The sequence below is a fragment of the Staurois parvus genome, unplaced genomic scaffold (assembly GCF_062004578.1).
Source record: "Staurois parvus isolate SC_StPar_1 unplaced genomic scaffold, SC_StPar_1.0 ptg002019l, whole genome shotgun sequence".
Classification (NCBI taxonomy): domain Eukaryota; kingdom Metazoa; phylum Chordata; class Amphibia; order Anura; family Ranidae; genus Staurois; species Staurois parvus.
Window position 1 is genome coordinate 311150 of NW_028319815.1, and position 12477 is coordinate 323626.

Below are 12477 nucleotides of genomic sequence, written 5' to 3' on the forward strand. Positions count from 1 at the left end.
TGACAGGGAGAGGAGGATTCTGCTGGTAAACAAATTAATCTTTGGAAAGGTCACCATTTGTTGTAAGTTTTTATCCAGTGCTTGTCATGTGGAATAGAAGACTGGCTGTCATTTCGCTATGCAGGGGTGCACGGTGAGCCCGCGACACTGCTTCTCCACCGCACACAAATCCCTGGAAACAGCTCAGTGCCTGCTTGCAATGCCATGGACGGCTGCGTTACATCTGTCTCTGGACAGGAAGCGAGGGCCACCACTGAATTCCAATAAGATGGGCCCACGCTTTTCTGCCTGGCCTTCTGCCCACGTGCAAAGCATCAGGCATATTGAGCCAGCTCATATCTTTCCTGCCTCAAACCCCCCACCCCCCATCCTACCATCCTCCCCTCGCTCTTTTCTGCTCCGCTGCTGTCACCCGCGTTGTGAAACAGATGTGGCGTTTGCAAAAGTTCTGCATGCTTTCCTTCTGCCGCACCTGCCGCTTCCAGCTCTGCTGAGGTCCAGGAGCCAGAAATTCTTTGGGCGCTGCAAGCAGCGGCGACACATCTTGTGATATTTCTGACGAGGAGAATACAACTTTGATGAAGTCTACCAGAGTTCAGTATTTGCTTAAAGAGAAATGAAACCCAAAAACATTCCAATATGGACCAATATAACTATGTATACAGTATGTACCGGGGTAGGCAACCTTCAGATCTATCTGAACAACATGAAAGAGATCAAAGATCACCGCGGTTCTGCGCCCTTATTTTTTTTTTTTAAATTCCCTTATTTTTTTAAAAAAATGAACTAGAAAGGCCTAACTAAATAATACAAAACTTTAGAAAAATATAATAAAACAAATGTCACTGCAGAAATATGAACTTATATTACCTTAACAGTGAAAAGTGTCAGTCCGTAGAGCAGTGGACCGTGTCAGTAGGGTAGTGGCTGATGTCGGTAGGGCAGTGGACCGTGTCAGTAGGGCAGTGGCTGATGTCAGTAGAGCAGTGGACCGTGTCAGTAGGGCAGTGGATGATGTGTGGAGAGTGTCAGTAGGGCAGTGGATGGTGTGTGGACAGTGTCAATAGGGCAGTGGATGGTGTGCAAACAGTGTCAGTAGGGCAATGGACGATGTCAGTAGAGCAGTGGACGATGTCAGTAGGGCAGTGGATGATGTCAGTAGGGCAGTGGATGATGTGTGGACAGTGTCAGTAGTATGGGTGTCAGTAGGGCAGAGGATGGTGTCAGTTGGACAGTGGATGGTGCCAGTAGGACAGTGGATGCTGCCAGTAGGACAGTGGCTGATGTCAGTAGAGCAGTGGACAATGTCAGTGGGGCAGTGGATGATGTGTGGACAGTGTCAGTAGGGCAGAGGATGGTGTCAGTAGGGCAGAGGATGGTGTCAGTAGGGCAGAGGATGGTGTCAGTAGGGCAGAGGATGGTGTCAGTAGGACAGTGGATGCTGCCAATAGGACAGTGGATGGTGCCAGCAGGGCAGTGGCTGATGTCGGTAGAGCAGTGGATGATGTCATTGGGGCAGTGGATGATGTGTGGACAGGGTCAGTAGCATGGGTGTCAGTAGGGCAGAGGATGGTGTCAGTAGGGCAGAGGATGGTGTCAGTAGGGCAGAGGATGGTGTCGGTAGGGCAGAGGATGGTGCCAGAAGGACAGTGGACAGTGTCAGTAAAGCAGTGGACGTGTCAGTAAGGTAGAGATTGATATCAGTTGAGCAGTGGACAGTGTTAGTAGTTTTTTATTTATTTATTTTTACAATTATTATTTTTTTTTGTATGTTAAATTTTATTGATTTATTCATTTTTACAATATTTTTAGGAGTCCCATTGCGAGGCTTTGGTGAAATATCATGAGTCTAAATAGACCCCCGATGTCTCACTTTTGAGACAGAGAAAGGGACTGAGGACAGAAATTCCCCATTCCCTTTCTCTGCAGCCTCAGCTGCATCGGACAGTGAGTGAATGAGAAGTGCTCTGTGCCGAGTGGCTTCTTGTTCATTTACAAACTGAAGCACAGCAAATACAGTTTATTATGCTTCAGTTATGAATGGACACAGGAACAACTGGTATCGATCGCTCACTATGTTCATTCAGAAACAGGAAGGGGCCGATTAACTAAATATTTATCAGCCCCTTCCCTGTTGTCCTGAAACATCCTCTGTGTCAGGGGAGGAGGGAAGCCGGCAGCGCTGCAGCTGGGAAGAGGGAAGGGGGCGGGGGGACACAGGGAGCACATGGGGCACTGGGCAGCCAAAAGGAGGAACAGGGACAGGAGGGGTGGCAGGGGCGGCATATACTGGTACCGTATACTGGTACCGATCCCCTTTCCTCCTGCAGCTGCTGAATGCCAGCAGGAGGTAGAGGAGGAGAGGCAGCTTTCAGTGGCTGCAGGAGGGAAGGGGAACAGTACAAGTAAATGCTGCCACCAATACCCTTCCTGTACAAATCCCAGGGGTCTGCATGGAAGGATCGTGGTCTACCCATCACCTACTCACGATCGATGGGTTGCTAACACCCGATATATACCATACCTGTGGGATCCCCCTAGAAGCTGGAAAACATTGTATTAGCCACCACTACTACACTGCTACTACAGTGATCTCCACTTGCTTCCGGGTCACATGCAGAGCGACTGCCTTAGGGGGTGCGGAAATACCTGATTTCCCAGCAACTTGCTGGGATTTTTAAAATACTTGTCTTACCTTTTGCTTGCGCTGCACCCTGTCTCCTACTGGGTGCAGCGTGAAGATTTGGTTTGCCTTGCTTGCCACCTGCCGTGGCCAGTGAGGGGAGACGGGGAGTGTATTGCCCCACCCCCCCGCAATAAACACTGCTGTTTGGTGGCAGTTTGGTATGGCTTGGGTTTTTGGTGTGTGGCGTCCTTCACGCTGCACCCCCTTGCATTGCATGGGGGGGGGGGGTCCAGCACGGCTGTGGACAGTGGGTGGACCCGCTGCCTCAATGCAATTTTGTTGGGATTGTGGGTGCGCAAGGGGGGGGGGGTGCATCTTTGACTGTGTGGACTGGGATCCTTGCACTGGCTCTGCAGCTGCCCTACTGCGCTGTGAATACAGACAGGAGGTGTGCTCCTTGGCATGGGTGCCATTAAGAGAATGCTTTTCATCTTCTGAATGAATGAATGCAAAGAGTTCTCTGATTGGACAAGGTGAAGAAGCAGGGTGGTGATGTCACACTCTCTACCTCGTCCAATCAAAGAATGCTTTGCATTCATTTAGAAGATGCAAAACATTCTCTGAATGGTGCTAATGCCAAGCGGCCGACCTCCTGTGTTCACAATGCAGCAGAGCAGCTGCTCAGCATGGGACCCAAAAGCTAGTGGAGATCCCTGTAGTAGCGGTGTAGTAGTGGTGTCTACTTCAGTGATTTCCGGATTCCAGGGGCATCTACAGGGATCTCCACTAGCTTTTGGGTCCCTTTAATGTTATGCAACTTACCAATAATTAGGAAATACCTGAGATATAAAGGACCTTTATACTTCCAACAACAAAAATAAAAAACTCTACTTCCTCCTCTCCTACTCCTCTTACTGTTGGGGTCCCCCAAGGTTCTGTCCTTGGACCTCTCCTGTTCTCCATCTTCACTTTTTCCTTGGGTCAGCTGATAGCTTCCCTTGGTTTCCAATACCATTTCTATGCTGATGACACCCAAATCTATCTCTCTACTCCTCAGCTCACCCCATTAGTTTCCTCACGTATCACCGATTTACTAACAGACATATCAGACTGGATGTCACACCACTTCCTAAAACTCAATCTATCCAAAACTGAGCTCATAATATTTCCTCCCCCATGTGCCTCTCTGCTAACTTTTTAAAAACAGCCACTTACCTCTCCTTCAGTCCCGCGGTGTGTCCCCCGCAGCTCATTTCACCGGCCGTCCTGTATTCCAGGAGGCTGGCATCTTCAGTGCGGGCACCTGGCTGTGATAGCTTGCGCTTCACAGCTGGGTACCCACTGCGCATGCGCGAGTAGCGCTACGCTTCATGAATGGTCCTGTAGTCTTCTGGGACCTGTCACGTGTCCCAAAAGACTACAGGGAGGGAGGGAGGGAGGGAGGGAGGACACCTTCCACTTCCGATCGCCTAGGCGATCGGACTGGAAGTGGAAGCGGGTACCTGTCAAATTCGGGTACCCGCTCCCCAAAGGTAACAATCCTTAATGGGGAGTGGGGGAGCAGTCCTTAAAGTGGAACTTCCCCTTTTGGGTGGAGCTCTGCTTTAAGGACTGAGGTTGGGGACCACTGTCATAAAGCATGTCCCTTCTTCTACATCACAGAAGAAGGATATCACTGAGCATTACCCTCACCTAACGGCCATCCTCCGTCATTCCTCCCACCACTTCATCCCCCTCAGCCACTTCATCCCCCTCAGCCACTTCATTCCCCTCAGCCACTTCCTATTGTTCCACTACCCCCTCCCTCCTAGATTGTAAGCTTGAAAGAGTAGGGCCCTCTTACCCCTCGTACGCTGTCTGTTTTTGTTGTACTGTGCCATGTATTGTCCCCTATTGTACAGCGCTGAGCAAACCCTTTGGCGCTATATAAACTCGATGTAATAATAATAATAATAATAATAATAATTATTTTATAATGGTGGTGACTTCGCATGCATTGGGTTAAATGCTGCTTCTTCTAGGTGCCAATGGAGAAGATTGTCAAAGGTCCTACCACCAACAATCTTTCAGTGTTACCGGCTTCTCACCGTATGGATGCCTCTCTGACTCCACCACCAGTGCCTGAAAAAGACATACAAAAAGGTGAGATCACCCAATACAGACAACACAAAGACTATGCTGGAGGATGACTGGTACCTAACACCTGTTTTCCCTCATGGCCCATGACCGCATACGGTAATATATGTTCCAGACTATGTACATCACCAATATGAGGTGAGGGCCGTATTTCCTTCCCTAAAGGGGTGATTAATAGTAGTTTTGTTTTTTTTTTTTAAATCGATTCTATTTTGGGTTTGATGTTCAGACTGAATGTTCCTGTTAAAAGAAATGCAACATTATTTAACACATGTATATAAAAATGCAGCGCTATCTGGTATTACTATATCATAAGTGGTGATATTAATAAATGGATAACAATAGGTCACAGTCCAGTAAAAAGGTGCTCGTTGATTCCCAGTGCAGATGGTAGAAATGCGCACTAACCAGAAGCGTATTGGTAATACGCATGTGAGTAAATATCCTGAAGATTCCCCTCTCTTTTCTGGTCTGATCACGGGTAAAAGCTGGAAGAAAGTGAAGATGAAGCGCCCTCGTGTGGTGAAGATGTGGTCCAGCAGGTCAGAGAAATCTTTGCCAAGATGTAGTTCCCCCTCTCAGGAGCTTACACAGGAATCGCTCTGGGGCTGTAAAAGTTGAAAGAGCTCCAGCTGTCGTGAATCTATTGGTGGTCCACGGAGACATAAAGGAAAGATTCCATTGGAAGCAAATCTGAACTGCAGCCGGGCTCCGTATCGCAAGGCCTTGCTGTTGTCATTGACGCGACTTCCTCAGGACATCAATCCAGTGTCTGTATGCTCGTGCAGGCGGCGGATCGGCCGGCTCTGGCTGAGTCCTCGGTGTCCGGGCTGATCTCCTCCCTCCTCCCCTCCAGCTCTCAGCCCGCACTCTGCCTGCCGCGGGGGGTTCCCCTCTATGGCAGCGGGACCTCCTCCGTCCCTCACACCGGGATGTCCCGCACTCCTACCGGATCCGACAAGCACGCTCCGTCCGCTCCGATCCCCCCATACTCCGGAGGATGGGGCTCTATTGGTTCATTATTTAACACTTCACATGTTCCTTCTGAAAGTAAAGATTTTTTTTTTCTCTCTGTTGCAATTAATTTTATTGGTTCTAGAAAGAGAGAAACAACAACAACGAGGCCCATGCAGGGGCCTAGACATCTGGTAAGGATAACTAGATAACAATGTGTATAGAAAACCCTCAGCGCAATAAACTCCTACAAAACAAGTTGTGCAGCTAGCATATAATGTGTTCCCACATGTAAACCATAAATCAAAATAAAAAATGCAGCGCAACAGTATAAACTCTAATGGTGCTAATACTAACAAGCATATAGTAATAGTGAAGGAGAAATGGTGTTTGTGACAATAGATATGTGCTACACCCAATATCTTCTCAACGCATATGTGGCGGAACCATTCCGCCTGGGCGGAGCGATGCGTCTCAGCAAATGGTCCCCTTTTCTGGCAAGTCTTCCAGCGCTCGGCCAAGGCAGGTATTAGAGCTCAAAACCAATCCTTCCCTGATATCCCAAACCACGAGTCGGAACTTCGTGTAGGGTGAAATGAATGGCTCTTTATTAAACACAGTTCATTATATACAGCTTCACCCCCACCCCCACCAGACAGTCTGGCACCGGGTTTTCCCCCACCCACAACAAAACCCTACAACCAACAATACAGTATGAACTCTATAGAAGTGAAAGACTACAAGGTCACATTTCCCTAAACAAACAGAGTGCCTGTCTACATAACAGCTACTAAACATGTACAGCTTTACCAAGGGGAGAAAACTGAAACAGAAAGGGCAAAAATGTTATCACAAAGGGACAGTTCATCGACTTGCACATAACAATGCTAAAATGAATATAAATACCAAATAAATTGTACTTAATAGTGAACTATCCCTTTTAAATCTCAAATTTCAAATATCTTCGCATACCGCACAAGCACACGTGATATCAGGGCTTCGGGAATGACCAGAGGTGTGTGGACCGACACAGGGAAACACAGACGTCAGGTATAGCGTGTAAACAAGATAATTTATTAAGGACAACACAAACATAAACGCAGTGCAACAAACCAAACCCAAAACTAACACAAATACATACAACAAGGTGAAACAAACCTAAACTGATATATATATATATATATATATATATATATATATATATATATATGTATATGTATATATATATGGAGCACAACGTAGTCAGGCGGGCCGGGTCAGTAGCTAACAGGCAAACAGGGTACCAGGAGCGAGCAGAAGAGTGGTCAGGAATAGCCGAGGTCAGGACAGGCGGAGTTCATTCAGAGTCAGGATCAGGCAGGAAGCAGACAGGATGCAGGTACAGGGGCTCATGGGAAACATACACCAAGGCGCTGATCACAGGCCTGGTCCTGCTTAAATACACCTCCTGCAATCAGCCTCAGGTGATGGCCTGATTGCAGGAGTGAGATTCTGGCTGCTAAAAACACCCGCTGGCCAGCCTTGGTACTGCAGCCCACAAGGCAGGTGAGTCCCACCACCATTGGCGAGTCCATTCCTGACACGTGAAGATAGTGAACTGTCCCTTTGAATCTCAAATATCTTCACGTGTGCTTGTGTAGTATGTTTTTTCAGAACGCGGCTGCAGGGAAATTGCACGGTGCTATTGAGCATGCAATCTCTCCGCGGTTCCCGCACCCCTTCTGCAGTTTGAGATGAGTCTGTTAAGAGCAGTACGATTTGGCTGCAGGTGGTTGCAAATGGCGGGGACAGACACAATTCCCGCACCTGCAACCCCCCTGCACAGTGCGGGCTAGTGTGAAGCTAACCTCAAGGATTGGTAAGCTGCATAATATACAGTGGGCATAGAAAAAAAAATTACGCCCCCTCCCCCATTTATAGAATTTGGAGTATTTTTTTACCAGAATGGAACCCACTGTGAATAGAGGAGGGATGCATGAATGACACTATCCGCCTCCTCTAATCACAGAACACTTTGTATTAAAACATTCTACAATGGGTATAGAAAAGAATCAGCCACCCTTTAAAATAATCACACTTTGTTGCTTTGCAGCCAGAAATGAAGACAAACACAGTTTTTGTTTTATCGAGCTGTATTTACTCAGTGCAACTTATAACATCCAAGTGAAAGATAGAACATTGACATGTCAGAAAAGAAAAAAAAAACAGAATCTCTGAGTTGGAAAAAGGATTCTCCCTTGTGTCAGTATTTTGTTGAACCCCCTTTTGCTTTAATTCCAGCCTTTAGTCTGTTGGGATTTGTCTCTACTAACTTTGCACCTCTAGACTTTGCGATATTTGCCCGCTCTTCTTCGCAGAACTGCTCAAGTTCAGTGACATTTGATGGTGGCGGTTTGTGGACGGCAGTCTTCAAGTCATTCCACAGATTTTCAATGGGGTTGAAGTCTGGGCTCTGACTAGGCCATGCAAGGACATTCACCTCCTTCTCCTCCAACCACTGGGGGGGTCATTGTTGCTGTGTGCTTTGGCTGATTGTCATGTTGGAAGGTAAACCTTCTTCCCATTGATCACATTCTGGCAGAGGGCAGCAGATTTTCCTCCAGAATGTGACGTTATTTTGCCCCTTCCATTTTTCCTTCCATCCTGACAAGTGCTCCAGTCTCTGCTGCAGAAACCCCCCATAACAGGATATTACCACCCCCCCCAACATGCTATTACCACCCCCCATAACAGGATATTGCCCCCTCCATGCTTTACTGTAGGAATGGTGGTGTTTGGATTTTGAGCTGTATTGGGTTTCCGCCAGACATATTGTTTAGTGTTGAGGCCAAATCATTCCATTTCAGTCACATCTGACCAGAGCACCTTTTTTCTTGTGTTCTCAGAATCTTCAACTTACGTTTTGGCAATGCTCAGTGGTGACGGCATGCGGCCTTTCTTGAGGAGCAGCTTTTTTCTTGCACCCCTCCCATACAAGCCACATTTGTGGAGGATTTGTGATATTGTTGTCACACGCACACACCGGCCACTCTTTGTCATCAATTCCTGACACGGCTTCAGAGTTGCTGTAGGCCTCTAGGTAGCCTCTCTGGCCAGTTTCCTCCTGGCTCTTTCATCCAGTTTGGAGCGACGTCCTGATCCAGGGAGGGTCTGTCTTCTACCAAATACCTTCCACTTCTTAATAATAGACTTCACTCTGCTTCTAGGCATTGATAAAGCCTTTGACCTTTTTTTGTATCCATCTCCTGACTTGTGCCTGTCCACAACTTTATCCTGGAAATCTTCTGACAGTGCCTTTCCACCCATAGTTGATTGTTTGCTTCAGTTGCACTACCGGGACTGAAATGCTCCAGGAAAGCTCTTTTCATTCTAAGCCAATCAAAATGATCACAGCTGAAAGTCAAATGGCTTTGTGTGCCTTGGAGAAGGTGATTACCTACAGCTGATTGAGTTTACAAATCATTTTAGGAGGGGGGTAATTCTGTTTTTGATTTTTTTAGTTTCCAACATGTTGGTGTTCTGTCTTTTACTTGGATGTTATAAGTTGCACTGAGTAAATACAGCTGGATAAAACAAAAACGGTGTCTGTCTTCATTTCAGGCTGCAAAGCAACAAAATTTGATTATTTTAAAGGGTGGTTGATTCTTTTCTATATCCGCTGTAGAATTTTTTTAATGCAGAGTGTGGAGGAGGCGGATCCTGTCGTTCATGCACCCCTCCCAGGGGCAGACTGACCATTTGGAAACTCGGGCACTGCCCAAGGGCCCGGGGTCAGTAGGGGGCTCCTGGTACCTTTTTCATAGGCTTTTTTAAGTTTGGGCAAGGACACAGGGGCCCCATGATCCCCTATTGCCCGGGGGCACCATGAGTTGTCAGTCCGCCCCTGACCCCTCCTCGATTCACAGTGTGTTCTATTCTGGTAAAAAATATACTACAAATCCTATAAATGGCTGGGAGCGGCACCAATACTTCACATTTGCAGCTGCTAATCTGAACCTCGGCAGCCTTGAAAGGTTCACCGATGTGGGGAGTATCTGGTGTCAGTGAAGGGAAGCTTCCTACAGTAAGCAGCGGCCAGCAGGACATAGGACACCCTTCATTACAGGTTTGTTATGCTGGTGCTCAGGGGTGGACTGACCATCCGAGCGCTGCCTGAGGGCCCGGGGTCAGTAGGGGGCCCCATGAAATGCCCCTGGTACCTTTTTTTTATAGGCTTTTTTGAGTGTGCGCAAGGACACAAGGGGCCCCATGATCCCCTATTGCCTGGGGGCCCCATGAGTTGTCAGTCCGCCCCTGCTGGTGCTGTATCTCCAATAGAATTTGAAGCAGCACCCAGAACACCACATCTAGCAATGTATGCAGAGCGGCCTACTACAGTGATGTTTAGCATCCCCAGCAAGGTCTGTGATGACACCAGCAGGCCAGCAGAAGGAGAACTCATGAAAGTCCACAGATGGATCTCAGAGTAGACCAGGGAAGGTATCCGAAGGGTGGTATGAGACTAAGTCAGAGGCCAAAGCAAAGTCACAGAGCAGGCCAAGATCCCCAACCAGTGGGCAGTGGAGTACCAAATCATAGCATCAGAGTCAGAGACAAAGCAGAGGACAGAAACTGGATCTGCAGATGTCCAAACAGAGTTACAGAGCGGAATCCAAAGGCAGGTCAGGGTCAAGCCGGACCGGTTACAAGGAAGATTTGTATTGCTATGTGTTTCACTTTTTGAGGGATTTCCCCTCACTTCCTGTCCTAGTGACACCCGTCAGAGAGGCATAAAGTGAGGGGAAATCTTCCAAATTTAGTCCAAAAAAACTGAGATACTTGCTCCTTCCCATTCTATCAATATTTCCTAAGTGGAATTTTCACTGTAATAAATAATATAAAAGATTTATGAAGTATCATTTCCTTTTACAGTATAAAAATGTCAGAATTTTGGAACATACAGAATCTCTTTTGTATATTCGTTTATAACCCCCATATTTCACCCTTTAGGAATCCTCAGTCTACTGCAGAGAGGTCTCATTCCTCCAGCTGCTCGGCTCACCTTGGTTCCTCCTGCCATTCAGCCCCATAACCTGGCCCTGCGTAGTTCTCAGTCTCGCTGGACAGCTTCTAATTCACAAGGTAGCTGTGCTGAAGGTTTTATTATTTTTTTTAATTTTTGTACACGGTATGGTGTGTTTGGTCTTTGAAGAGTTTGATCTTTTTGTAGCTCATATCTGCTAAAACTGGTACACTCAGGACCTGGTACAGCTCTGCAGGGTAGCCAATCAGCTTCTAACTTCAGCTTGTTCAAATGAAGCGGTTGTAAACTTCAGAGATGAAATATGAACAAAGCATATCCCTCTATAGTGTGTACTTGTCTCAGTCCAGAGCATGATCGGGGAGATTTACTAGAACTGGAGCACTCAGAATCTGGTGCAGCTGTGCATGGCAGCCAATCAGCTTCTAACTTCAGCTTGTTCATTTAAGCTCTGGCAATAATACCTGGAAGCTGATTGGTTTCTATGCAGAGCTGCACCAGATTTTGCACTACTCTTCAGTTTTAGTAATTAACCCCCTGATTGTCATTTCTGTCTGCTGCCCCCTTCCTCAGCATAAGTCACTTCTGACATACCTGTATAACCAAGCCCTGGGCATAGGACGAAATGCGTCAGTGGCATAGGACGAAATGCACCTAATGTGGCCTATTGGGAGAAGCCGCTTTCCAGTTGGGAGAAGCCACTTCTGACTTACCTGAAAGCCAAGTCCCGGGCATAGGACGAAATGCGTCAGTGGCATAGGACGAAATGCCCCTAATGTGGCCTATTGGGAAAAGCCACTTCTGACATACCTGTATAACCAAGACCTGAGCATAGGACAAAATGAACCCTAATGTGGCCTATTGGGAGAAGCCGCTTTCCAATTGGGAGAAGCCACTTCTGACTTACCTGTATAACCAAGACCCGGGCATAGGATGAAATGCGTTAGTGCCAAAGGACGAAATGTGTCAGTGGCATAGGATGAAATGCATCAGTAGCATAGGACGAAATGCCCCTAATGTGGCCAATTGGGAGAAGCCGCTCTCCTTGGGAGAAGCCACTTCTGACATACCTGTATATCCAAGCCCCGGGCATAGGACGAAATGCATCAGTAGCATAGGACAAAATGCGTCACCCACATAGGACGAAATTCCCCTAATGTGGCCTATTGGGAGAAGCCACTTTCGAATTGCGTGAAGCCACTTCTGACTTACCTGTATAACCAAGCCCCGGGCATAGGACGAAATGCATCAGTGGCATAGGATGAAATGCCCCTAATGTGGCCAATTGGGAGAAGCTGCTTTCCAATTGGGAGGAGCCACTTCTGACATACCTGTATAACCAAGCCCCTGGCATAGGACGAAATGCGTCAGTGGCATAGGATGATGTACGGCAGAGCCATAGAACGAAATGACCCCTAATGTGGCCTATTGGGAGAAGCCGCTTTCCAATCGGGAGAAGCCACTTCTGACATACCTGTATAACTAAGCCCTGGGCATAGGATGAAATGCGTAAGTGGCATAGGATGAAATGCGGCAGGGCCATAGGACGAAATTACCCCTAATGTGGCCTATTGGTAGAAGCCGTTTTCCAATTGGGAGAAACCACTTCTGACATACCTGTATAAGTAAGCCTGGGCATAGGATGAAATGCGTTAGTGCCAAAGGACGAAATGTGTCAGTGACATAGGACAAAAAGCATCAGTAGCATAGGACAAAATGCTCCTAATGTGGCCTATTGGGA

General features: G+C 47.3%; 1 protein-coding gene across 1 annotated transcript in view; it reads left to right on the plus strand.

Annotated features, from left to right (window-relative positions):
• The window catches only part of LOC149433028 (IQ domain-containing protein H-like), a gene marked incomplete at its 3' end in the record, with an annotated part of 143088 nt that overhangs the window by 47713 nt on the left and 82898 nt on the right, over nt 1–12477 (plus strand). Inside the window, exons 6-7 of the mRNA XM_089664741.1 lie at nt 4648–4768; nt 10706–10837. Coding sequence (XP_089520867.1) covers nt 4648–4768; nt 10706–10837 — 253 coding nt within the window. The remainder of the gene's footprint in view (nt 1–4647; nt 4769–10705; nt 10838–12477) is intronic.